Source organism: Pleurodeles waltl, chromosome 10 (genome assembly GCF_031143425.1).
Source record: "Pleurodeles waltl isolate 20211129_DDA chromosome 10, aPleWal1.hap1.20221129, whole genome shotgun sequence".
Lineage (NCBI taxonomy): Eukaryota > Metazoa > Chordata > Amphibia > Caudata > Salamandridae > Pleurodeles > Pleurodeles waltl.
This window is the reverse complement of record NC_090449.1, coordinates 108,016,826-108,042,888: the sequence shown is the minus strand read 5'-3', so window position 1 is coordinate 108,042,888 and position 26,063 is coordinate 108,016,826. Positions and strand designations below refer to the sequence as shown.

Below are 26,063 nucleotides of genomic sequence, written 5' to 3'. Positions count from 1 at the left end.
ACCGAGAAATGACGCTGACATCATCGACGTGCGCAGGCGGGCACACGGGATACACCGGCAAGTCACTGTCAGCTGACAAACTAGGGACGTCCTCCGCGCTCTGGAAGCGGCTCGGCCAGAAGGGTTGAAAAGGGTAGAAAATGCAAGTCACCGTTTGGGAAAGAGTGTGATTCTACCAGTAAAGCCGCTGGACCCACCAAGGGAATCTATTGTATTGTGGCACGCGCAAATATGATTTCCGTAGCTGATCTTTAAATGTTGTATTGGACAGGTACAAAACACCTAGCAAAGTACCATGGTACTGTGGATGTCTACAGTACAAATGCGGAAGCCATGTTTGAAGGCCACGAAAGATGACAGTTGCTAAGATTTTCTGAAGCTGTTGTACTGGAATCCGCATCCGTTTTCCAAACACTTTAAGAAATTGTCGATATTCTTTATAGTGTATCTTATTTTTGTTTTATTCACCGTAGCATTAGATTTAGGTGTGTTTAAACATTCAGCAATTATTATTCCATTTTGTGTCTGTTTTTCACGAAACCCGTTTACCCCTTCGTGGTGTACACAGTTTATTATTTTGACCACGTGGGCACTTACCAGTCAAGGGTGGCCAGCGTATGTATTCACCTGACGTTCAGTCTTATTTGTCCTTTAACGACATTTCTGGCTAGGTGTGCCTAGGACGCGGACGTTCTCGTTGCCATAGAAACAGCTAAACAATTCTGTTTGTCACCCTCACGGTTGACGTCATTTGTGCGACGTGATACAGCAGAGAAGGCGTGGCTGCCCAGCAAACAGCGGCCCTGGAAACAGCTGGAATGCTCTCTGTGTATGTGGATATTAAGTTTGCACGAGCTATGACTCAGCACATGCGGATGTATAAATGCAGCAGGCGTGACAGTTTCGGAGACTACAGGCTCAAAAGAAGAACGAGGACTTTCAGCAGCCAACTGAGGGCAGTTTCCAGGTTACCCCGTCTAGAGACATCGATTAGGATCTCACTGTACACAGGTAGACTTTCAAGAACGCGCAGCTTGGAAGACCCGAAGCAGCCTGACCATCATACTAACAGGGGTGAGCTTCTTTATAGAGTTTTTTTTTTTTTTTTTAGACGTTATTGAGCTGAGCTATTTGTAGGTGGTATCTCTTTTCTGTCTGCTTGCCGAATAAGAAAATTAATGTAGCAGCAAAAATGTATATATTTTTTAAATCCTCTCCCTGTAGGCATATTCTCGTTAACCAAAGTTATACTGGGACAGAACAGAAAAACTTTCTCTAGAGGACTCCCTTCGATCTAGAAAAGTCACTAAAATACTGGATGTATTGCTATTCCAGAAGGGGAACCTACTTACCTATTCATTATGTATGTAATGTATGTATGCATGTATATATATATATATACTACAATTCATTCTGTATGTGTTTATATATAGATACACACTATACAACAGTATTCATAACATCCACGATATATTAATTTCCTAAAATAAAAATAAAGGAATGGTTTAAAAAATATATTTAAAAACTAACAGAAAAGAAAGGAAAAAAGGAGACAGAAGCAATTATAAAATGGAAAAAACTGTCATACAATGAAACACTGGAAGAAACTATGCAAGTAATTCTCGTCTCCAATTGGGATGGATATATATATATATATACATATACATCCGAGAAATTAAAATAAAAGTTGTTTCTGCAAATGAGAATGTTGTTTTCTTACATTGCTTGTTTTAAAACAGACCAATGTCTTAAGGCAGGCAGAATGCTATAAGTTGTCTATAATATGTTCGCTATTTGCCTTAGCGACTCATCTTCAGACGTAGAGTAGGATATCTGTGCAATTCTGTAGCCAGTGTCGATACTACTTTAAGCCATAAATTAAGGATGGAAAGCCTCTGCTGCTGGAAAAGGACAGGTACACGGTCCCATAAAGGATGTAATGGTACTAGGCACGGTACAGATCGCCACACTTAAGGCCCTGGAGTGCTCCACTTCAGGTGCTTGATCTGTGGTCACCTTGATGCTTCTGGGTTATATTCTGGTGAGCTGAGCAGCAAAGTCATCATGGCGTCTAGATGACTCACATCCTCAAAACAAACACCTCGCAGACCTCACTTGGCTGGAGCTTGTTCTCTGTCTGAAGGCTACTCAACAGGCAGTAATGTCTCCCTTCTTCAGTAGGTCTTCGCCTTACGTTCTGGCCTGTACCTGGTGGTAAGAGAAAAAGTAAACAGAAGGTTCGTGGTTCATAAACCTTACTGAACTGGTCCTTGGCGTTTCCATCAGGAGTCCCGACTAATGGGTGGATGAGGCCAGTATTTATCCTGCTTTGGCGACACTGGCAGGAAGACAGGGCCACTCATGTTCTGTGGCCTGCTGTCACAATTAAAGACGTTTAGTGTGTTGGGGCTGTTCTACTCTTAAACCACAAAATGGGTAAATTTAAGGGCAAACTTGTTTCAAAAAGTAAAAAGCCCTTCTCTTTGGACACCATGCATACTCCCAGGATTTCCAGAAGGGAGTGCGGTGCTGCTAACATCTGGGCAGACAGATATGACTGCCTCAGCCAAACCCTTGTGGTTGTTCAGTGACATGAGGTGGGAGGGGCGTCCACCTGCAATGACAGGCACAATCGGGCCAGCAAGGAGGAAGATGTATAGTTCCCCAGCTCAGAAGACATACAAAAGAGCTCTGGGACGAATCGTCCAGACAGCAGGATGCGGGTGTTCACCTCTACATAGGACAAAGGACGTATTTTGCCTAGGCATTTACAATGTTCTCCGTTTCCACACTACATACAATTTCCCAGTCACATTCCACTGCCAAACATGTATGTTTCTATCTCTTCAAAAATAGATGAGGATCGACACCAGTCGATTTATTTATTGTTTTCAAAAGTGTCGCGCATGTAAACTGCCCACAGGTAAATGGTATTGCACCCCTCAGCCTTGTGCACCGCTAGTGAATGGCGCAGAGTTCTGGCCACTATAGGGAGAAAAAAAGGCGGGCCAGAAAGTGTGGAACTGGTTGGGGCTTACGCCCATATTTATACTTTTTTAGCACCGCATTTGCGCTGCTTTTTGACGCAAAAAACGGCGCAAACTAACAAAATACAATTGGGGCATATTTATACTCCGTTTGCGCTGAAATTGCGTCGTTTTTTTTGATGCAATTTCAACGCAAAACTAACTCCATATTTATACTTTGGTGTTAGATGCGTCTAGCGCCAAAGTCCATGGAGTTAGCATCATTTTTTAGCGTGGACACCTACTTTGCGTTAATTATATGCAAGGTAGGCGTTCCCGTCTAAAAAATCGACTCCGAGGCATGTGCGTGGGATTTATACTCCCGGGCAAAAATCACGCCCGGGAGTGGGCGGGTCAAAAAAAATGACGTACGGCCGCTTTTGCGCCGTTTTTTAGCGCCTGCAAAAGGCAGGCGTTAAGGGACCTGTGGGCTCTGAAGAAGCCCAGAGGTGCCCTCCCATGCCCCCAGGGACACCCCCTGTCACCCATGCCCACCCCAGGAGGACACCCAAGGCTGGTGGGACCCATCCCAGGGACATTAAGGTAAGTTCAGGTAAGTGTTTTTTTTTTTTTTTTTTTTTTTTTTTTTGTGGCATAGGGGGGCCTGATTTGTGGCCCCCTACATGCCACTATGCCCAATGACCATGCCCAGGGGACAGAAGTCCCCTGGGCATGGCCATTGGGCAAGGGGGCATGACTCCTGTCTTTGCTAAGACAGGAGTCATTTCTATGGGGGTTGGGAGTGAAAAAAAATGGCGCAAATCGGGTTGAGGCGCAAAAATTGCCTCAACCTGACTTGCCCCATTTCTTGACGCCCAAGCTCCATATCCCCCTACGCCGGCGCTGCCTGGTGTACGTCGTTTTTTTTAACCCACATCAGACGGCGCCGGCGGCTAATGTCATTCAATAAATACGGCGCCCGCATGGCGCTTCAGAATGGCGTTAGCCGGAGCTAATTTTTTTGACGCAGTTTTGCGTCAAAAAGTATAAATATGGGCCAATTGTGTTTTGTAAGTTTGCGCCGATTTTGCGTCAAAAAACGACGTAAATGCGGCGCTAAAAAAGTATAAATATGGGTAATGTTTTCTTGCAGTCTGTGACTTTTGTTCCTACATATAGGATTAAATATTGGAACGCGCTACTGATACCCTCTTTAACACTATACAAAAGTTGTGCTTCTCTCTTTTGTCAACAGTACGAGCTGGTCCCGGGCAGTCTCTGATTATTTTAAGGAATTGTCTTCAAGGGAGAAATCCGTATCAAGGATGAATATGAGCAATTTTGCATTTGGGGAAAGTTGATGTGCGAATCTGTCTGTTTCAATGACAGATATGGTTGCTGGACTTGCCAGTTGCTAAAAACAAAGAAGAGGAATACAGCCCTCCTTTGGTCAGATACACACTTAACATGGCATTTTATTACAACCTATCAATATCAAAGCCTACAATTAACAACATAATTTTTAATCTGGATTCCACAATGCAGCCACACACAGGTCTTTTATTTTGTCTGATTCAAGAATATCTAATTTAGTATTCAAGATTTTTATATGGGTTGCTTCTGCCTACAGTGCTTTGCTCATGAATATACCCCTTCACTGAGAGTGCAGTAGGCTCCAGTGCTAAACATTGATCAATGCCAGTCATCGGCACATAAATGCGGATCTTAAAATGTGTTCTTTAAAAGTGTAAATAATATACTGTTAGTCTGCTAACATAAATTCTGAAATATAGAATGCCTGATTGAGGGTTTGTTTGTTTTTGTAGGGAACTTGTGACACCACCCATTTCTTAAAGAGGACCAAGGGAGTCTTCGCAAAAACTTCTCTTAAAATGGAGTTTCCAGACTTGGGAAAACATTGTTCAGAAAAGACATGCAAACAGCTGGGTAAGAAACTGTAAACTATATACATAAACACTTCTACAAGCTGTAACAAAAAAATGTTCTCTTAAACACATATTCTGGTACTCATGCGAGTATCATAGACATTTCTGCTTCCATACTAACCCAAAGTGGAGCAGTTCAATTATTTATGTTGAAAAGGGTGTTGCTCGTACAGGACTGGCATGAACGTTTTCCCAGAACTCTACTCATTTAAATGTTCTGCCAGTGACTATGACGAGCGAGAGAAAAGGGAAACGGAATGAGGAAAGGGGTAGATGGTGCTGAAAAATTCAAGTGCTAATACCTTTGATATAATCTATATTGCAAGTTTATTATTTTACCTTTCTGATGCAACCTCACCTGTAGGTTTAGGCCTTCAGATGCCTGAGGGCCCCCCAAAAATATTGTGGCCTGGATTCCCCGTCAGCAACACTACGTTTATGAGCCAAGTTCCTGCCTGAACACCTTATGTGATTTGTACTGAAGGGGCAGTGGAAATCCACTGTTCCATTTAAAAGAAGTGCCTGTTACTGAAACATACAGTTTTGGGTTGCTACGTGAAATGCCCCTACTATTTCTTCAATCTCAGAACCAAAGAAATCAGCACAGAACTCACCAACAATCTCAACGCTTCCAGAAACCCTCAGCCGACCCCAGCAAACTCAGAAATTACCACCCCATCTTGCTATTTCCATTCCCCACCAAAGTCATTGAGAAGGCAATCAATCACCAGCTCACCTAACACCTTGGAAAAATATAACTTGCTCAACACCTCACAATCAGGCTTTTGCACTGACCAGAGCACCGAGACTGCCCTGATCGCCTCCACCTACGACATCAGATCACTCCTCGACCGGGGTGATATTGCAGCCCTGATCCACCTCAACTTCTCAGCAGCATTCATCACCATATCCCACCACACCTTCATCAAAAGACTCCACCACATCAGCGTCCAGGGGGACGCCCTGAAATGGATCGCATCCTTTCTCGCAGGACCGAATCGAGGAATCCACCTACTGCCCTTCACCTCAGATTTCAAGAGCATCATCTGTGGGTTACACCAAGGATCAACCCTCAGTCCCTCCCTGTTCAAAACCTGCATGACACACCTTGCCTATATCATCAGAACCCATACACTCAACATCATATCCTACGCAGACGACACCCAATGCATCCTCTCGCTCGCACCGAATATCCCTCCACCAAACTTCCTTAAAGCCATGACCAGTGTCGCCAACTGGAAGAGGACCAACTGCTTGAAGCTCAACATGGACAAGACAGAATTGATGATCTTCAGAAAGAACACCTCCCCATGCAACACCTAATGGTCCACTAAGCTCAGACCCACACCCACACACCACGCCCATAACCTCGGCATTATCCTCAACAGAAAACTCACTATGAAGCAGCAAATCAATGTAGTCGCCTCCTCCTGCTTCCACCCCCCCCCCCCCCCACTTGCACTGAAAAATCTTCAGATGGATCCCCATCATCACCAGAAAGACCATCGCATAGGCCTTCATCACCAACTGGTTAGACTACGGAAACATGCTCTACATGGGTATTGCGGCCCAAACTCTTCAAGAGACTCCAGACCATATGGAACGCAGAAGACGTCATTCTCAACCTGTCTAAATGGACCTGCATCATCCCCCATCTCAGGAATCTCCTTTGGCTTCCCATCCAGAAAGCTGCCAGTTCAAGATACTGACATATGCCTACAAGGCCCTACATGACCAGGGACCAGCATACATCAACCACCACCTGAGCGTCCACCAACCTGCCAGACACCTGCTCTCCGCCTTTCTCGCAGGCACCCCACCTTCGGCGAAGCCACAGCAGAGGTCGTTATTTCTCCTACCTCACCGCCAAGGCCTGGAAGGACCTACCCCTCCACCTACAAACGTCGCCCTCCCTGGCAGAATTCAGAAAGGGAGTCAAGATCTGGCTTTATGACTGAGACCATCAAAACCTCATCGGCTGGATACCCTCCAGGGTGAAGAGCAGTGCTTTATAAATAATGATTGATTAATTGGTTCATTGACTTAGTTTTAATATTTGCGGCGGAGAAGCATTATTTCATAACATTAATCAATTAATTTGCTTTATTTTTGCAGATTTTCTGCCCTTTAAATGTGATGCATGCAAAGACGTGTTCTGCAAAAATCACTTCAAGTATGACCAGCACAAGTGCATCTCTGCATACAAGAAGGTAGCATTGCCAAAGCTTGTTGGCTCATCCTATTATTTATTTGTCTGTACTCAGATTATTACGAAAAAGGAAACTCCACAACAAATGTTTTTTAAGGTACAATCTTCTCGCAGCAGGAACTTTTTCATGGCTTGCACGATTAAATGTTTACATGTAAATGCATTTAACATACATGGCATGGTAACACTGTACAAAGCAGTGCTTCTATGTTCTACTACATCTTAATAGGGCCCACCGCCATCAAATAAAGATCCACCTTCATAAATATGTTTTCTTTGCTCTTATACCAGTTTGTTCAGTAATCAGAATTTTGCTTACTAGTGATTAGTATTTAGCTCAAATAGCACTTTCCCCAAGGTGGGGTTAAATGTTGTGGAATACACCTGGGTAAAGCCTGGTTTGTATCAGGACATGCTGGGCCTTATGGCCAATTTTGAAGTATAAAACGTGTAGTTGGCACAGTCGCAGCCATTGAATTATGAACCCCTTGATTTCATCTTTACCTTTTAAGATCTTTCTGAGTTCCAATACCAGTAGGCGATTATTTTTATTTTTTAGGGAGGGAACAGCTGAGGGTGCGACCCATGTACTGTGTTAGGGGTACCGGCAGTGTGTATATCTCCTACACACGCAAAATCCTGACTGCACAAAATTACGAGTTAACTTCGTAAGAAGTAGTTTCTGGTCCGTTACTAGATAGTACAGCAATTGCAGGCTGGAAATAGTATACCCAGTGGATTACAAATTAGCTTAAAAGTAAACTTATTTTTTTAATTGAAATACCGATTTTGGGTTGGACATACATATGAATTTCATTATTTAGTCATCCATGTTATTATCTTCCAAAATTGTAAACATTGAAGTTAAGTCCCTAAAACTTTGAATAGCCTCACAATTTTTTATGTTTATGGCTAAATCTAGCTGCTATGTTTTGTACCAATTCTTAAATGCCAGAGAATTGCAAGTCAGGCTCCCATATTATTGCTTTTTCAATGTATAGTTAGTCTCTTTAGTTGAATAGATTAGGATCAGAATGATTAACTGTTTTGCCACTGACCTCCTCGCCTACATACTCCATTTATAGTCTATTGATTGCAATGCAAATCCTTCATTCCCTGTCGTTGTAAACAAATCAAAATATCTTATTCCATTTAACAAATACAACCATAAAAGAACATAAAACATTAAATAAACAGCCATGCTTCACATCTTAATAAAAAAAAACAGATAGTTTGACAAAAAGACAACAATCCCAGCACAGTTATGTCCCTTATTAAAGGTTGCTTTAAAATAAATTAAATAAAACACAATGACGACTAAAAGCATATCTCCCTAAAAGAATCAGGCCACATTTCCTTCAGCTATTTCCGTGGGCTACATAACAACCCATAATTTTCATGCTTTTCAAAGAAATTTTAAAAAACGGCAAACAGTATGGAAAACAGATAGCCTATCAAGCCGCTGCAAATACAAAATAGCGTCTGTACACCTATAAAAAGGCCAGTAATTTCAGAACATGTTAAGGACAACTAAGAAAGAAGAGTCTATAAAATTTACAAAAAAACAAAGTGCATCAAAGACTGTACGGCCGTCCCGTCACAAGGGCGGGCGGCAGTCAACTCCCCCCAAGGATTTAAATCTTCAGTGAAACACAACAGACGCCAGACTGTACCTGACCTGAACTTAAAAAGAAGTGACGTTTCCCAGCGTGAAAGTTCTAGGTGCAAATGAGAAGCCATTTCACAGGAGGCTTGAAAAATATAATAATCTAATTACACTTGTTAATGGCACCCGCCATTCTTAATGAACTACTGTACTCTTCATAATAAGATTTAACTAGCTTCTTGTAGGGCTTTTGTAGGTTAGTTGGAGTTGTAAACATTTCATGGACCCCAATATATGTAAGTGCCTTATTGACATATTTCAGCCAAGGTATTGACAGGCTCTTTTCAAGACTGAGACAGTCCATGATAGCCTTCCTGTTAAACTTTTGTTCCATGCTAGTCCTTACTTTAAACCCACAACAGAAGTGGTGCCAACTTAACTCCGTCAGAGACGTAGCACTGATTAAGCTCTGAATGCAGAATGGAATTAGAAGTAGTTGGGGGAAGATTAAGGAGCCGCCTGCAAATCCGATTTTCCTCCACTTGTATGGGAGAGGTGTTAGAGGAGCCCCACACCCCGTAATATGCTGTGGGGACACACTGCAAGTTATACATTTTTATGTAAGGAGGGAAAAGACCTCTGTGAGGTCAAATGAGGCTCCTGCAACGCTGCTTAACCTTAAACGGGTGGCGCAGACCTGAGGCTGCCAAGAGCAAGAGGAATCAAAGATGACGCCCAGAAAACTGAAGTTTTGAACAGAGCTCATGGACTGATCTAAGATATTAGGGACCCCAAACTTCTCTTCCCTGGGCAACATGCCATTATATGGGATTTCCCAAAGTTTGTTGTCAGATTAAAGTTCTCCATAAAACTAATGAAGGATTCAACTAAAATACATGTGGCTTTCGGAGTGCAGGCCATTAAAACGGCATTGTCGGCATACAACAACACAGGGACTAAGACATTAGCTATTTTAGGTACGTCTGTGGTAGCTACCCTCAGGTAATCACTTCATCCATGTATGTAAATTATCAACAGCAAAGGGTCCAAAATACACCCCTGCTCCACTACCCTGCCTAAGGGAAAACACCTCTGTGATATCCCCTGACCAACCAAATCTAACCCTCACCCCTAGATTCTCATGGAGGGTGTGGAAGACGTTCACCAATGGAACATCCACCCCCAAATCTAGAAGGGTTAACCACAACTTGATCCTGCCTACTTTATCAAAAGAGATGGACAGGTCTATATAGGCAAGATAAGCAGACAGCACTTGGCAGTAGCTTACTTTCCTGATCAGATGTAAATTTAGACAATGCTCCACTGAACCTGACACAGGTCGAAGACCGTACTAGCAGCGGGATAAAATGTAGTTGAGGTTAGCCCAGGTCTGCAAACGGTTCAAAATTACTCTTCCCAACAATCTTCACGTGCTGTCAGTGAGATGGGGCGGTAGCATTATGATGATCCCTGATCTTTTATTTTTTAAAAAGGGACTATGATTGCTGGAGCCCAGGAATTGGGTATCTCGGTGCATAAAGCATTATTAAACAGATTTGCCAGTAGAGTGCCCTATAGTTCAATATTACATTTTAGGAGAGATTTTAGGAGATCCATGGGTATCCCATCTGGCTCAGGGCTATTCCACCTGAGTTGTGTTTGCTACCTCTACATCCTTAAGAGAGGTCTGAAATGGAGGGGGAGTGCTCTTATCCTTGGCTAACTGATAAATTGAGGAAAAGTGCCTGACCCATTCTGCGGCAGGAATATGACAAACTAACCAATCAAAGGACGGTACATCCCTTTGACGTAGTCTGTTGACTTAGCGACCTGTTGTAGATAGTTTGTGAGGTTCAGCTCAACCCACTGATTGTGATTTGAGCATGCAAGTGTCCTTTAAAAATCCTTTCTTGCTATTGGTTAATATGACTCTTTGTCCCACCTTTTTTTCTTTTTGGTCTCCTCACAGGAGATCAGACCAACCACTATCTAAATACACTTCTCATCATTTAATGATGTTTTCAGGAACTATGATCTTTCAGCTCGAGCACTGGAGAGGAGTGCTGTCTTTCCGAGCTCTGTTGTAAACAGGGCTGTAAATCTTTGTTGCAACATCTCCCTCCCAATGCCTCTCAAGCCATAAAAGACCAGCTGTTGTGGCCCAATCGGAACTACTGCGAAGGGTGCTCTGTAGCTCAGAGAGGGCAGGCGAGCTCTCTTTTATAAAAATCTCTAGGTATACCTCAAGTTTCTTTCATTTTTTTTTTTTAGATATATTTTAGAATAAATATTCTTAGGATCATGTTATTGCGTTCAGAGTAATACTTTGAAATTACAAGAGCAATCTGGAGATTTAAAAAAAACTCCAACATGGTTCACTTTTTTCTTATTAACCCACAGGGGTGTCTGCCCAGCTGACACAAAGTTGACTGGTAATTTCACTAAAGCAATCTGGAGATATAAAATATCCCCGACAAGGTTCATTTTTTTTTACTAACCCGCAAAGATGTCTGCCCAGCTGACACTGAGTTGACTGGTAGTTTTACAAACACAGGTATATGCTGTTAGGAGCCCAAATGCACGAGCCCGGCATTCTACCAACCATACTGTGCACGCGTCTGTCTGCTGAAAGTTTTCCTGGCAGACTTCATTACCCCACCCCCCTCTCTTTCGCGTTCAACAGATGGTGAGCGGTGACAGCAGCTGTCGGGGTGGAGGATGAATGGTCCAGCCTTCCCCATCTTCGACAGCAAGGAGAGAGCTCTGAAACTCGGAGAGAGCTTCAAGAAGAAGCCACGCTGTGGCTTCCACACCATCCGATGTAACAATCCATCAGAAAGTCATTGACATTGCTTTAAGAAAGAAATGCAGCACATACACACCAGTTATTGTTATAACAAGACACTGGCATATTATGTTGAGGTACAAATATATCATTTTAAAAGTACATGTAGTAGTGATATGTGCCAGTTAACCCTGTTTACATGTGCATTGTGAGTGAAGCTTTATTTTGGATGTGGAAAACATAAGAAATGTCCTGCCCAAGTCATATTTGCTGAGTCACTCCACGGATGAGTAGATGGTTTGGCATTGATTATTGGCTGATTTTGCTTTTCGGCAGCTTGTTGGGATCCTCCTCTTCTTTTTTTATTTATATTACGCAGTTTATTCCTGTTTTTAAAAAGCTGCACAGCTTCCCATATTTTTATTTAATTTGGTGTAAGCTTGTAATGTTTTAAAAATAATGGCTTTTTCACATTTTAAAACTAAGGATGTCTTATAGTGTATTTTTAACTTTACGAAATAAACAAATTTAGGGAGAAAACAAACAAACAAACAACTAATATTGAAGACAACTGCTTCCCAGCTTCAAAACTAACGTAGTCTCTGTGGGACGTTTGAAATCATGTTGTTTATAGTAACCTACTCAATTTGTATTCCACATATGCTGCTGCAACAAAGATAGGGATCTTTACAACAAGGCTAATTTGTCTTTATTATCCTGTCGTGGTTTCCTTTTGGGGAACGTTGCAAAACTATTGAAAGTTTCTCATTTACGCATCTTTCTTTTTGTAACAAAAAAAAATAGCGAATGGATTACAAATATTTTGACCTGTTATGTTTAAAATCAGCTTTTGTGTAAGTCAAAGGCAGCACTCATTTAAACGTATGTATTCTTTAAGTAGCACTTGTTGAAAGGTGCCCACATGACACGAGCAGACAAAGCAGCTGGGTACAAGACATCTGTTACTGCTGTTCTTTATTTTATGTATCTATTTTGGTCTCAAAGGGTTAATTTATTTTAGAAACAGAGCGTGTGGGCAAATTTTTTTAATAGTTATTTTACATGCACTTTAATGTAGCAATGCTTTATTTTGAAGTTGCCTTTGTTTAATACCCTTAATAGCAACAACAATGGGCTTGGCAGCTTCATATATTTATTTTAGTCTCTGAAGCAACCTGAAAAGAAAGTGCTGCTACATGGTAGTACAAAGAAAATAGCGAGTACAACAATGTTAACAGCACTGTTTTGGTTAAACATTAAGGGCTTAATTTACAAGAATCGACCCACAATTTACCCACATAATTTCACTCCACACCACATACATACACTCCAAACCAATACTCATTTACAACGCCAGTAGCTCTAATTTCTGCAAATGCAAAACCTATTCCATTACCTCTAAATTAAAAAAAAAACCTTCTCCTACATCATTGTAACAAGCAATCTATTTTATATTACACTCTAGTACTATTGTCCACAATGTCTTGGGTACTTTCCAATCCATATCATATGATCTCTTTTCTTTCCCCACTCCTCTGCTCCAATCTATCATAACTACAATATTCTCATCCCAAACATACAATAATCTTGAATGCCCATCTGATATTTTCACATCTACTTCTTTAATACCTCCAAATGTAACTTTTATATGATAGCATCTATACTTTTAATACCCTACATCACATCCCCTTACATTGTCAATAAATAGAAACTGGAACACATTTGGAGTTACTTTAAGATCACTTTTATACACAGCTTTTACAAAAGGGATAGAGATCCCATTTCTCGAACTAATCACTTGGTTACTATTATGTTTTTTATCTAAAGGTGCCTACTTATACTGCTCTCAAAAAAGCCTTTATACATCAGGTGTCTTCAAAAGTTTTGGTAATAAGAAATAGTTATATTCAATAAAAATCATCAAGAACTAGTAGTCCTATTACTTTTGTAGTACTAACTATATCAAACAAGATTACATTAGTGGTCTTCATATACCACATTACTACCAGCACTAATCACCACAATGCATCAGTCATTTTTACCAGCAAAACGTTTATAAAAAACGGTAGCAATAAGGAATAATTTATCATATGTAATATATATCAGCCCTAACTGTAATACTTCTAGTACCAAAATAGCACCATCTTTAAAAAGATTCACCAGTGCACATAATTTATCAGGCAAATTATCAGCTTTACATATATTTTGGAAATCAAGCCACAATGCTCTACAACATGGCTTCCGCCTCAAGTTCATTCACCAGTTTCTAAATAATCTACCTATCCCTCTCTATTTTCCTTTCTAGCTGTACTTTTCTGTGAGGGAAGCTTGCATTGTACCTTCCCTGTGAGCAAAGCTTGCATTGTACCTTTTATGTAAAGGAAGCTTGCATTGTACCTTCTATGTAAAGGAAGCTTCCACCAGTACCTAAATAAAATACCTATCCCTCTTTTTCTACCTTTCTATTAATTCTGTGCAGCTCTCACCCATATATATATCTTCACCATGCCACATAATTCCACTACACAAATACACTCCGTACCACACAATTCCACAACTAACAATTAAAATACAAACTACATATTTCCACTCCATACCACATACACCCCCCCCAACACTCCAAACCAAAACACATAAATAAAAGACAGTCATTTACAACGCCAATAGCTCTAACTCTCGCAAATGCAGGAACTATTGTTTTGCAAATGGTTGTTCTCTGAGGCAGCTCACTCTAATAGGCCCCAATCCCTGTTTAAAAAATTATTTTTTGATGACACAATAATAGCCTCTTCCGGCCTCCCGCGCCACCATAGTACCCCTTGGCTGCTCAGAAAGAGACTTCCTCAGGCGATGATTAGCCACAGAGCACAGGCCCTCGAACCAATGTGGGTATCTGGAGTTAGGGCGAAAGGGTTTTAACAAAAAAGTCTTAATACATAAGCAAAAATGCTGAAAAAACACCAATAGAGCATCACCTGTGTTTTCAGATAAACACCCCACGAATACTGGCAGATGTCTTTTTAAAAGAGAGCTTAACATGGCCTTTGGATCCTTAAGTGACCATACGAGTCGCAAACCATCACTAGAGTGTTGGTTAATTACAATGCCTGCTACAGGCCCATTATCCCCACCAATGGAAAAGTCCCTTCTAGGCGTAAGTCTATGGTGCATTTAATAAGCCATGGACAAAAGCTTCTTGGGGCAAAGACGTAGTCAATGACCAAAGACCGCCCAAGACTTTTTTGTTAAAACCCTTTCGCCCTAACTCCAGCTACCCACATTGGTTCGATGTCCTGTGCTCTGTGGCTAATCCTCGCCTGAGGAAGTCCCTTTCTGAGCAGCCTAGAGGTTGTCCTAGATGTGGCCTGTTAGATGCTTCCTTTCTACACTTGGCCTTGTACTGTAAGATGGTACCAGGATACTCGCAGGAGGTAGTTGGTAAAGTAGAGGAGGTAAGAGGATTGGGGCTAGAAGTAATGCCTGTGACATGCCTTCTAAGAGTGGTGAGGAGGCCGCGGGGCAGGACTATCCCATACAAACTCACACAGTTGGCCTTGGTGTTGGCCAAACACAGGGTGGCCATTGGTTGGATGAGTGCCCGGTGCCCTTCCATCCCTTGCTGGATCTGAGATTTGATGGAATGGGGTGCTGCTGAAGAACAATATATGCGCAGGACATAGATAGGGGAGGGGGCACTTATGGATGTGATCGCATGGGGGACATTACTGGTTCGGTTCACTGGTGTTTGAAGAGTTAAGTACAGAGCGGAGTATGGATGAGGATGACTGTTTAAGTGCTCCTTGTTTTGAATAGAGGAGCAACAACCAACTGTGGTGAGGTTGCATATATGGGATTCGTAAGATATGTAAGACTTGGTCTCAGGTAGATCCTTCTCGATGGGTAGGTGGAGTGTAATTTCTGCTGCAGAGGGTGTTATAAATTCTTATTCCAGACTGTGTGTTTAATCCGTCCTATGGAAATGTGATAAAAATTAGAAGAGACTGTAATCTTTTGCATTGATACGCACTGAACTGTAATGTTTTTGTTGGTTACGTTTTCAAAACTCAATAAAAACAGAGTTATAAAAAGAAATATCACAATTCTGATGGCTATTTGTTAACCTCAGCAGGTGTCTTTTTAAAATGTATTAATATTGTTTTATTTTAATAGGACATACAGGTTCCAGTTTGTCCAATGTGCAATGTCCCCATCCCAGTCAAAAAGGGTGAAGTGCCAGATGTTGTTGTTGGAGAGCACATTGCTAGAAGCTGTAAATCGGATTCTCAGCGTAAACATAAGGTAAATAATGTTATCATTTGCTGCTGATTATGTGTTTATGATTTCATGCAGAATTTGGAGATGTTGTATTTTATGGATCAACTGTTTGTTTCATTTTAAGTCAAATACAAGAGAAAAATATATCCTTGCCTACAACCCGGAGGCTGGCCCATGATCCACTAACCCCGACACGCAGCACATTCTTTTAACTATAGGAAGGAAATGGCCCAGGCAGGCCCAGTCTCGACAGGGATACATTTAGTTTCTGGACCAAATCTCTGAGTATTGCTGCAGTGGCAGCCCATTCAGTCACCAAGCCTCAAGACATAAGTATATACCAGGGCACACCATGTACATCCTATTTGCTTCCGTATGTATTAATGAAGAGTCCAATTCGAAAAAAATGTGTGGTCGCGTTTATTGTTCATTCAAAAATATTCCATAAGGTAGTATCCATCATACATCAAGAGAAACAACAGCCAACACGTGTTTCGTCAACATGACTTCCTCAAGGCAGTGGAAAATGAGTTTCCAATTATCAAAGGTTTCGAAGAAGTAAATTCGAATGCACCAAGGCGTCCTATTGGTGCAATTCTTGAGACCAAGACTCGAGACTTGGCGATAGAACGACTTCACATACACTGACAGGCTTATCATGGTCGTGTCCGTTTCATTTAAATCTACCTGACTCCTACCTAATTATCATTTTCGAATTGGAATCTTCATTGATACATACGGAAGCAAATTGGATGTACATGGTGTGCCCTGGTATATACTTATGAACTTTCCAGCATCATATGTTTTTCATATGATGCTATCTGCATTCTTGGTGGCTGAATGCTCACCAGTTGGACACCCATCAAGTTACCTGTTAGTAACATATTGACTGAGTTATCTTGATTACAATACATATATGTATAGGAGGTGCGAACATTGTACACAGCCAATTTTCTTTGTTGTTTACCAAGCCTCAAGACCTTCAGATAGTTTGGGCCATGAGAGGTCTCTCAATTTAGAAAGAAGAAGTTGAAAGTTGCCCTTATTACCCGTAATGCCTTTTTATTTGTTTTTGGAGCTCATTGGAGTTGCTATATTTTAGAGGCAAACTAAAGATTTTTCTATTCAGATATGCACTTGACTGAGCTTCAGTATTATTCTATTGTCGGCCTTTTCTTCTTTGATGCTTCACCCAATGATTTTGAAGCATGGACAACATCTGCCCCATGAGACTAAGATAACACCAAGTAAAGATCTTAAGAAATATGCCCTAATTTGGGTGATTTTTGAGCCACTATCTGTGATGAGTAGCACATAGGTTTCTAACATTCCAACATTTTACTGTAAAGAAAATGAGAATAAAGCAGGAGTGAATGATGCAGTTGACATACTGCATAGCTTTAACATTTAAGCAATATACATGAAGCTCAAGATTATAGGTCCAGAAGAGATGAATGTTGTTGTTTGACAGGTATCTCATAGTCAGTAAACTAAATTCTCTCTAGGTGACATTTCCGTCTGTATTCAGAGCCTGCCTTTAACTGGTTGTGAAGTAGCCTGTGGGTACTCTGGTCTGATATTATTTGTGAGTTGTCCGGTTTTAGTGAACTAGGTTACCAAGATTGTCAAAAAATGTAATTGCATCAAACAGCAGAGAAAGGTTTTGTGGCCTAGCCATACAGGATAGTCAGAATGTATACTTGTATAATCGAGCCGGCATAAGGGCGGTGCTACCAGTGCCACTGTACCTGGCGCCAGGGGGCTGGGCACCAAAAACCTTGCAGTGGGAACACCGTTGTCCCTCCTTTATTTCCACGGTGTTGGTCCTCGAGGAAATAGACTGACAACAGTATTCCCGCCATCGCGGTTGACGTAGCCTAAGCGCCAGCCAATGCGCTGCACTGCTGTGTATTTACAAAATCACAGACCACCAGCTTAGTTTGAGCCTTTTGCAGACCGGAAAAAGTGGTGTTCCTTTCCGTGATATGATTAACAGCAAAGGCAACTCCGCTCTTGGCGGTGCAGATATTGTCAGTTTGATCACTTAAATTGCCCAGAGTGTTCACATGACATCCACCTGCTTCTTTTTGAATTCCATTTTTATACTTCTAAAATGCAACTCCACTCGCAAAAAAGCTTTCTAGAAAGTAACGTTTTAGTTGGTGCAATTTTTCAGATTTGTGGCATGCTGTAAGACAGTGGTTCCCAACCTGTGGTCCGGGGACCCCTGGGGGTCCGCGAAGCCTCCTCAGGGGGTCCGCAACTGCTTAGAAAATTAAATAATATCAACATATTAGGTCCTCAGCTTTCAGTAGCGGGGTCCCCGGATTCCAAGAAAGATTCAGTGGGGGTCCCCGGGCTCCAGTAATGATAAAGTGGGGGTCCGCAAAATTAAAAAGGTTGGGAACCACTGCTCTAAGATGTTAAACCTGTGCATTAATGCCACATAAAACGGTAAGATTACAATTGCATAATTGTACAAAAAAAAACGTTGTTTCCTGTCTTGATGAATGGCTTGTAAGGGTGACATCACATGTTGGCCTCTATTGCTGTAGCAGACATTTCAATAAAATGTGACCTCCCAAACACCAGTAAAATTTGATTCCTGAGGTTTATTTTTGCTATCCCCAAACAGTAGAATACAAAAACACCCTCATAAAAATTGAGAGAAACAACATATATTACTAACAAATGTTAGATGCTGTTGTTACACAAACTTTTAGCCAACAGACTAATTATTTGCTGATATTAATATGACATTAAAGTACATGCTGGAAGGATCGGAGTTTTATCTAGTGACAGCTTTTGCTCACCATCAAGTAGTGCAGAGAGACGGTTCATATGCCTGCTTAAAAGAACGTGTTCCCCGCAGATCACGGAACTGTATTATGTGGCTTGCTCAGTGAGTTACTGCTTTTGTCACAGAGATGCTTTTGTTACTTGCTGTTGATAAGTTACAATCCTAGGATAGCACAATAACCTCTGAACCGTCATCAAGGAGTTCAGATGCATGTAAACTGCATGGTAAGGGTTAGAACGCTATGTTTTTTCCCTTAGTTTTTCATTGTACTAATGTTGCTAAAAAGGGTTTGTGTGGGTAGAAATGCATTCTTATTAGTAAAGCCTACCTCAACCACTGTGGTATATTTTAAATCCTGAGCTTGTGTTATTCAACACCAAACATTCTTAAACATATACTGGATGCTGGTATAGGTGACATGTGATTCCTACACAATGTAATCCTCCTTGTGTGTATAACATTTCCTATAAAATGATTTACACAAGATTCATTGTTTCTGTATAATGAGTGTGTGATCTGAGGTGCTCTAACACTTACACTGGTATGACTAGAACAAAACAAATGAAATGAATGTGAGAGGGCCTATGGAGAGATGAGGCCTCGTTGGATGTTGGCAGCGGGGGATTCCGTGGAGAGGGAGGTTCTTTGTGGGCGTTGCCAAAAGGTCTGTTGCGCCACCAGCGCTAAAGCCACTCTTGTATGTAGTAATCTTACAGAAATGTCTGCCTTCGGTTTGATGTACGACTAGTTCACTTACTACCTTAAAATGGTAATTTAAAAGATGAATTGTGGTTCATGCATATGTCTTTGATCACAATGCTGTTTCTTTCATCAGTAATTATTATTATTAAAGAACCCAGCATTATAATTCACAGTAAGGTATTTGAAATGTGCTCATGAATCTGTTCTCTTACTACCTTTCTGACAGATCTTCAAGAACAAGTGCTTAAAGCCAGGGTGCAAAAGGAAAGAACTCATCAAAGTGGTATGCGATCACTGTCAAGAGAATTTTTGTATTAAACACAGACATCCATCGGATCACAGTTGCAGAGGCAGCATTCCTCCTCTCTCAAAAGCAGGGTGAGATTACCTGTAGTGATTGTTGATTTCTAGGGATTATTAGCCCCGCTGATACTCTCACCTTTAGATTTTTGCTGGCTTCTACTGGAAAGTGCACTATCTTAGTGACATCTTTGTTTTCCAGACGTGCAGCTATAGTGAGAGCAGAAGCAACCTCTGACGCAGCATCTGCAGTGCGTGAAACCCCCACTCACCAACCATATCAGCCAATCAGGTATAAACCAATAGACTTTACCAGTTGCCTCTTTTGGGTTGACCCAAGCAAGCTGATCTCTCTTAAGATTCGTTAATGATTTGGATTAACATGTTAGGCTGTTAGAAACTATTTATTAATTTTGTAGGTTTGGACGTTCTACAAGACAGAATGAAATATTTTAAAACTGAATTCATCTGAAGGATATTAATTGCCAATAATGTTTCCTGCATGCAGTTCCCAATGGGTTGCTACTAGTGCTTATGGCATTCGATGTGACTGTGACTAAATATATAAAATAGCTTTTGCGACTTCTTCATTGACGTAGGCACTACATGTGCATATTATGTACTCTCTCTATAATGGGACAGTCAAGGGGTGGGTGTTGCTGGAAATTATGTAACATGTATATTTCTAATAATGAACACAGCTCTCCCTTCTGCTTTCAGTGCTTCAGTGTTGCCCAGAAGCTGTGGTATGTCGTATGCTGCCACCTGGCAGAAAGGATTGGTAAGTGCATCCTAATCTATCCGCCTTCTCCTTGAGCTCCACTGCAGTGTGACATTGTGCTTTATCTTCTAAAGGGGCAGCATCGATGCTCCACTGGGACACCAGTGTGTAAGAGGCGAGCACTGCTGTGCCCTGTCAGTGAGGACGCCTGGGAGGCAGTGCACTTCTTTTGCTTGCCTCCGATGCTGAAATGAAGAATCTGGGAGAACCCCATTCTTAGTTTCACTCGAGAACACCGTTACAGATCAAAGTTTTACTAACACACGATGCTTTTTGATTTAAAAAAAAACAAAAAAAAAACACATTGCAGGTCAGTGGCAGCATTGGACTCCTTAGATGCTGGATCAAACCTTCGCATGAAGGCTTAGTAGTTAGGCTTACCTGAGAATCGACCATCAAGTATTCTCGTGCAGAGAAGTGCAAGTACTGATCCCTACGTACTCTCCTCGCATCGGTGTTCAATGAACATTTCCCAGTGGTCCTTTTGGGCTCAGCCTGCAGAAAAGCACCTAGCATCTATTTATACGAAACTTGGAGTGAAGTAAGCTGCCCCTTGGCACCTGAATTTAAGAACATCAGGGGCAGTACAACCAAAAGGATCAAGCGGCATCAGGCCCTGGGCAGAGGATGTTCTATACATTTGTTGAGCAGACTTAAGTGAGGAGACTGGTACTTAGTACCTTACTAAAAAGCCTAAGGTCCAACGAGGATGGGAAGATGCAGTCTCTATTCTGTAATTTATGGTCTTGCACTGGAATGATTACAGTTTTGGTATGAATAAACTATGAAACAGTTCGGATTTTAGGGTTCGAGCTGGGATGTGTGTAGGTGTACTATGATATGTTTAGGAATAGGTAGGGTATAAAGGTGGTAGGGTTTTTAGGGGTCTGGAAGGGTATATTTACATAACATCTGTAGCACGAACTAAAGTAATCCAAACGAATTGGACAATTAATCTGAAGTAAAGCATCCAATCTAACCATATGGGAGCTAAATGTATCTGATCAGATGACGTAATCCTATCTCAGCTTTCCTGTGATCAAAAATATGATGTAATTTATTAGGGATTCGGAGACGACAGGTTAAATAGTTTCTTGGATTTAAAACAAACCCGTCTATCTTGAGTCAAAACCATGGATGTGTTCTGTGAACATCCACCATCTTTCCTTCACATAAGGTGACTGTGGCTCTAGTGCGAGCTTCCATATCGGGCACAACAGGTACATCAGTAGTGCAAGCTTCCTATAGAGACTAGGTGCATGCGTCGCAGGATCAGCTAAACAAGTTTGTCAGCAGCCGAAAAAAAAGTTATACTCAGCACCTGTGTTTGAACGATTGTGGTTTTAAAACGTGTATGAGTGCAAAAAGAAGGTCTCAAACTTATTTGTCTACATTAATATGAAAAGGTGTTTTTTTAAAGACAAGAAATTGTTTTTCTGATCATCGAAAGTTAAACAATCTCGGGCTTTTAAAAATGAGTAAAGAAGCGATCCTCATTCGATAGCTCAGAAATGTGGACGCTGACAGACTGCAGAAGCTCCCACATTTGAAACCGTGTCAGGCTGTAGCAGATGAAGGCTGTGGAGGGGCTGGTTATTCTTTTTGGACTATAAAAGGGGAGGTGAGCAGTGGTGGCCAGCGGTGGAACTGAATCATGCTCTTTGGTAAGGAGAGTAGGAATGAAGAAAAATAAAACTGCTGTAATTGTAAATGAGTGTGACTGACCTGTGTTAAACTATCTTTTCTAGAGTGAAGAGGAAGTGCTGAAGAGAGTCCTGGAGTTATCCCTTGCAGAAGCCACACAGAGTCATTCGCAAACACCTAGGTACAGACCTGAAAGAGATTGCTGCTGCTTCTCTAAATCATAATTTCCTCCATATAAAAAAATCACACAATTAATGAGTCAGTTTCTTGTGCACCTGGGGTTAGTCAGATTTGTGGTATCCGGGCATCATAATTAACAGACTGTTCAGGTCTAATTGCGTTCTGATTTCATGCACTCCAAAAAAGGCTTTTTCTAGGGTTCATTACCTCCATGAACTCACACTGACTCTTAAAATAAACTTATTTGTCTTTTTTCTCTTCTGCCTCACTCTCTTTAAACTGCCAAAATCCATGAGGCTAGATCCACTGTTGCGCTATACACCAGTAGTCGCAACTCTCAAAAGCCACCTTTAGATTGTTCAGAAATCTCTTTTCTGACATCCAACACGAACACCCCATTACTAGTTGGCCCACAACCAATGACAATATAGTGCTAAATACCCAACAATAATCATTGCACCATGTTTGACTCCCCAGGTACCAAATCATGACTATCCAATTGTGGTATGCGACACTCGAGATGAACGACAACAAAAGAAAAATCTATCAACTCTAGCTGCACTGGCCCCAACTCGTGCAAACAACATCTCTAAGTTGACTTCTGTGTCAATACCATTGCCCAGCAGCTCAGTGAGATCAAGGAGCTCAAACATTTGATTAATACCCTCCAACATTTTGTATCTTATCCATATCTTCGTACCTTATTCTAGGTCAGGCTTGGTACCAAAATAAGCTTGCAACATTTAACACTTCCAGCGCTTGATTTAGATCTTGATGGACTGGGTTGCTCTGTCACAAACGTCGTGGAGATCCCTTCCACAGTATTACGATCCATTATATCCTATGGAAATTGTGATATGGTAGACGGAATAACCGTCACGTTTGTGACAGAGTAATCTCATCTACCAAGGTCTAAATCAGGCCCTTAATCTAATAAATCAACACTTCCCCCCCCGTTCCCCTCCGCCTTTACAACCAAAGTGTACTGTGTTGCATCCACCATGCGACATCCTTCTCTGACACTGAAAATTCAGACCATGAACCCACTTGGCCTAATCAACTCTCAAAAAGAGATTTATTTTTTGATTCCCCGTTGATGGCTCCCAGGTGCCATGTAGTCCTCAACATCAACTTCCCTCTCAATATTTTCTCTCCTCGCTAAAAATGGTCTGGCTTAAAAATCACAACCCTACCTCCCTCCTTTGGTGACTGATGAATTACTCAACTATCACTGCATTGCTCACAATCTATTACAGTAGGAACAATACAGAGAATGGCAACTACAGAGCCACATGGATTCTTCAAACATGAAAAGCAGGATTTAACCCTTGTTTGAACATGGAATCTGCAAAGATCTGGGTACCTACCAGTGCCCTCAAGGATCGCTTACACCGAGTGATTCTCGGCTAGTAAGCAAAAACAGTTTTTATGCAGTGAACACAATAAGTAATGCTGCTCGTCAATCAAGAGTGTTGGACTAGTTTTATGCTGAGACTTTGCCAACCTTAAGATGTTCAGGGTAAGAAGCTATTGTGCAGCACTATTACCACACCACTATCAGTAATGGACGTGAAGCAGCTGCCTGTCATTAATAATTCTAAAGCTCTTCCTTGTATTTTGTGTTGTACCGTGCACCATTTTCTAGAAGGGAGGTAGTATTATTGAGAATTTAAATTTGAAATTAAGTATTTTGTCTAATTTGAAAGTAAGCATTTTAACTAAGTCAGTTTCTTATTCCACAGCTTCCAGCAGGAAGATGCGGCATCCCAAGTTTCTTCTACCAGTCTGGATGAGTGCATACAATCGCAAAGCAAGAAAAAAGCTGTGACGGGAAAATAGATCTGTCTGGCCATCAGCAGATGACAGAACTCTGTACATATTTCTTGAAGACACGGCTCGGGCTGCTGGACTTTCCACAAGTGCCATAATGGATCCGTGTAATATGCGACCGGACTAAGGACTGGCAGCATTTATCTGTACATAAGGAAAGAGGCCATCCACAATTGGCTAGTCTTTGATTTTATAGTCCTCAAATCAGCAACTCGCCTATTATTAGCTAAAAAGAGGAAATTATGCTGCTGCCTTAGATACTCATGTGGAATCTGTTTTCTATGTACATAAGCATTTTGGGAACCCACACGATAAACAAGAACATATGTATTTTTAAATGCATTCCATTTCTTGTTGATTAATGCATTAGAGCTATACATTTGGATAAACCTTTTTTATTTTTTTTATACAGTTCAGTTTAAACCCAGGGGGGTTTCAGGGCTTTGTATTACATGTATTAGTCGCATTGTTGTACAGTGAAAATTCGATGACGTGCAGAATATATGGGGATAGGGGTTTGTGTGCATTCCGTTTTAAGAAAGATAATATGATTTTAAAATAAATCCTTAAAAGTAATTTTAAAAAAATCAGTGTACTAGTGTTTGATTTAATAGCCAGCAAACATCCTATTAAGAAATGGTATATAATGTAATGTGAAATACTCTTTTGCCATTCAAATACTGGTGGCTAAGAAACTGTTTTTTTAACTTGCTTTGAGGTGCAAGTGCAGAAGGCCTAACAGTAATTTGAACTGAATTATTGTTATGCTGCTTATTATGAAGCTGGTAATCCATTTGTGTACATTTCTAAGTCAAATCTGTCAATAACCAGATTTGTGATTTGTGTTACCAACAAAGACATTATTTCATGAATCAGCCAGATCAAACAAGCACACTTTTATGGATACTCGTGTGAACTGTTTCTCAATTTGAAGCAAATATAATTATCACACAGCTTTTGAAACAGAAATGTAGAATTGTCTGTTCAGAATAAAATGCACCAATCAGATTTGTTTTTTTTCCTTTTTTGTACAATCTATACATAAAAAAATCTTACTATGAAACAGTTCATAAACTTAAAGGGAGATATTAGATCTCTTGGGAAGGGGGCGAGTGAAGTGACACAGTTCAGTGTGCCTCGACTGTCAAATATGATAGTCCACCACAGAGAAGGCAGAGTTCTCCCCACATACAATTACCGGAGTAGTGAAGGTTTACATTATTATAACAGATGCTTAGAAAAGCCCATGAGCCCACAGTGGCTTGGTGCGCGACCAAGTTTTGTTTCTTTTTCAAATTCTCCTAGTATTGATGTTCTGCCACAATCACACGGGGTGGAGTTTAGCAAAACCTCCTTACCCCTGAAACAGATTATCCTACACTTGTTTCGTCCTTTAAGAAGTGGGTATCTGGAACAGACAGTCTTTGCCTTGGCGATAATATTGATGTGACGATGAAAGCTTTGTCTGAAGGCATCTCAACCACACAATAGGCCTCTGTAGACCTTCTCTTGCGCGGTCTTCCTTCCAGCAAGAACGGGGTACCCTTCCGGTTTCAACTTGCAATTTAAGATATCGCCAGTGTAGTTATATTTTGTAATCAGTGACTGCCCCATTTGAAGTAACAAATAGATGCAAACATTGAATTAGATTCTTGCTGTCCTATATCACACTGCAATCATATAATATGCATACTTCACGTGTTCCACAACGTGCATTGAGCCTTCACAAATGTTCACTCTTTCTGCACCCTGTAAAAATATATTTACCTACAAGATGTTAATTACAAATTAAACTTTTTTTTTTACCGTGAAAATCTTTTGTTAATGTTTTTTATTTAGAAAATATTGACTACAGATCTCTTCCAAGAACAGTTACCTGGAATCCACCACCAGGTACAGGCATCTAGAATGTTTCCTCTGAACCCTTTTTCAAGCACAGGACGTTGCACTTCTTTTAAAACCAACTGTCAATGGGGGATGGAAAGCATAAGGTTAAGAAAATGTAACTTCGGTTTTCCAGGTAAGTCAAAATCATTAGT

General features: G+C 41.0%; 1 protein-coding gene across 1 annotated transcript; it reads left to right on the top strand.

Annotated features, from left to right (window-relative positions):
- The first annotated feature begins 767 nt into the window (after nucleotides 1-767).
- Nucleotides 768-25,834, top strand: ZFAND2A (zinc finger AN1-type containing 2A). Its single transcript, XM_069209898.1, has 9 exons — nucleotides 768-1,074; nucleotides 4,793-4,913; nucleotides 7,028-7,122; nucleotides 15,683-15,811; nucleotides 19,516-19,667; nucleotides 19,792-19,881; nucleotides 20,310-20,370; nucleotides 22,119-22,195; nucleotides 23,937-25,834. Exons 2-9 carry the CDS (start codon nucleotides 4,859-4,861, stop codon nucleotides 24,031-24,033), a joined length of 756 nt encoding a protein of 251 aa, XP_069065999.1. The 5' UTR covers nucleotides 768-1,074; nucleotides 4,793-4,858; the 3' UTR covers nucleotides 24,034-25,834.
- The last annotated feature ends 229 nt before the right edge of the window (nucleotides 25,835-26,063 follow it).